We start from the raw sequence: 2,018 nt of genomic DNA, 5'->3' as shown, positions 1-2,018 counted from the left end.
TTGTGGTTGCACCTGTCTTCTTCATAACCTAACCCTGCTAAGGTTGTTTAATAAGAGGCACTTCTCTGCCCTCAGCTTCTGAGATGTTTCATTCGATGGTCGTTATTTGGGTGGACAGCTGATTTTGTTTTAAAGTCCTATTCTTTTCTTAGATGGATACCCTGGGCCATCGAGCACTGGAAGTGTGGCAAGGAAACCATTGTAGTGACATTTTGTCAGATCCTTGACATTCAGACCTGAGTTTCAATAGCCGATTTTTTTTTCCTTGTGTCTAAGAATTTAACATGTATTGTGTTTCCAGTAGTTCCAATCTAATTTTGTCTAATTTCCAGGGTCAGTGGAAAGGTGGTTCCCTTTCAGCCCTCCTCCCAAGACACCTAGCGGAGCTGGAGCCGGCTGGTCTGTCTCGGGGTCTAGTAGGTATAGGAGGCTGTGAAGAGTGACTGGGTAGAAGTAGCACCGGAAGAGCCCGTGTGAACATACTTGCCTTGGGCTGCCTGGCAGTTAGCCTGAAAAACAAGAGAGAGAGAGAGAGAGAGAGAGAGAGAGAGAGAGAGAGAGAGAGAGAGAGAGAGAAGACCAAGTTAGAGCAAACTCAACCCAGTGTTTGACCCTCTCTACTTCTCATTTAAACCCGCTACATCTTCATTTGGATATTTTTCTCCTTAAAGTGATTTTGCTGACTATTGCAGCTGATGCTGTCTCTTTACCTCAACAGACCTGATTTGAAACCCATCCTTTCTTCTTTGCTGTCTCTTTCCTCCTTTTGAAGACCACCTCTGCCACCTGTGTGTAATATTTAGTCTCGTGCAATCCTGTTTCCTCGAAGTCCTTGTCTTCTCAATGGTCCCCACTCTCCTAATCTTTAATCTCTCCTCTGGCTTTGTCTGCTGTACTTTTAAATATGCCAAGCTCTCTCCTAGTTGGCTAAAATCTAAGCTCCCCGAAGGCAGTGGCTATGTCTGCTTTGTTCACCCCAGTCCTTGACTCATAGTAGGTGTTCAAAAAGGAATGGCTATTAGTTGAATCAAATCCTTTTTTGTCCTCATTTCTCCTGGTAACCTTTCTGGGTCTTTTTGTGAACAAACTTCTTGTATGGACACCTTTCCTCTTCTCTCTCTATTGAAACTGTTATGTTGAGGGTCACTGATATGCTCCTAAACACCAGTCTCTGCCTTTTCTCAGGCTTTATTCTGAATCTTTCTGTCATGTAGTTATTGACCCCTTGAAATTTGTTTCTCTTTGTTCCCAGAATCCTTGGTCCATCCTATGATATTATTGCTGCTTGTCTTGGTGGCTTCTCTTCATCTTCCCAAAATGAAAGGTGTCCCCGGTTCAGTCCTTAGCCCTCTTACCTTCCCTCTGAAGTGTCTCTGTGAAAATTGTCCTTCAATCTACTGTCATCACTTATACTCCCAGTGTGGATAACTCAAAGCTTTCTCTGGCCCTAACCTTCCTACCAAGCTCCAATGCCCCATTTTCAAATACCCAGTAGATACTACCTGAGGAAAGCAAAGCTTTGCCATATATGAGAGCCAGGCCCCAAGTGTCACTTGATCAGGTAGATAAGAGTCTTACCACTGCCCGCTTCATAAAAGCCTCCTGAGTCGCCTTCTTGTTGGCAGCCTTGCCACCCCAGGCAGCAAGCGCGCTGGCCTGCAGGGCCCGTCCATAGGAGAAGCTTAGTTTCCAGGGCTTTCGTAGAGGGCAAAGGTTGATAGCATTGAGGTTGAGGGTAGCATCCTCTTCACTCATGCCACCAGACAAAAAGCAGATGCCTAGAAGGAGAGAAGCCATTCCACTCTACTAATCCTAGTGAGTGGACCCTGCTTAAGGAAGCAAGCAGCGAGCCTAAAGGAAATGGAACATCTCAGTATTTTCTCTACATGATTTGCATGGCACTGGGTCAGAGATATCAGTTTGCCTTTGCTGAGGCTAGTTGGGCTAAGGTGAGCAGGCGGGTGGTGAAATGCTGAGAAAATCAGTGGATTGTGTGCATTTGAATAGACTCAGGATGT

At 45.4% G+C, this 2,018-nt stretch overlaps 1 protein-coding gene across 1 annotated transcript in view; it reads right to left on the bottom strand.

Moving 5' to 3' along the window:
- The window catches only part of ALDOB (aldolase, fructose-bisphosphate B), a 12,177-nt gene continuing 10,159 nt past the window's right edge, over positions 1–2,018 (bottom strand). The window contains exons 6-7 of the mRNA XM_019665745.1: positions 1,579–1,803; positions 1–509 (exon numbers count right to left, since the gene is read on the bottom strand). Of these exons, the coding sequence (XP_019521290.1) occupies positions 414–509; positions 1,579–1,803 (321 nt within the window). The 3' untranslated portion in view covers positions 1–413. The remainder of the gene's footprint in view (positions 510–1,578; positions 1,804–2,018) is intronic.

This window comes from Hipposideros armiger, unplaced genomic scaffold (assembly GCF_001890085.2).
Source record: "Hipposideros armiger isolate ML-2016 unplaced genomic scaffold, ASM189008v1 scaffold_451, whole genome shotgun sequence".
NCBI lineage: Eukaryota > Metazoa > Chordata > Mammalia > Chiroptera > Hipposideridae > Hipposideros > Hipposideros armiger.
The sequence above is the reverse complement of the archived record's forward strand: the minus strand, read 5'-3'. Positions and strand labels throughout refer to the sequence as shown.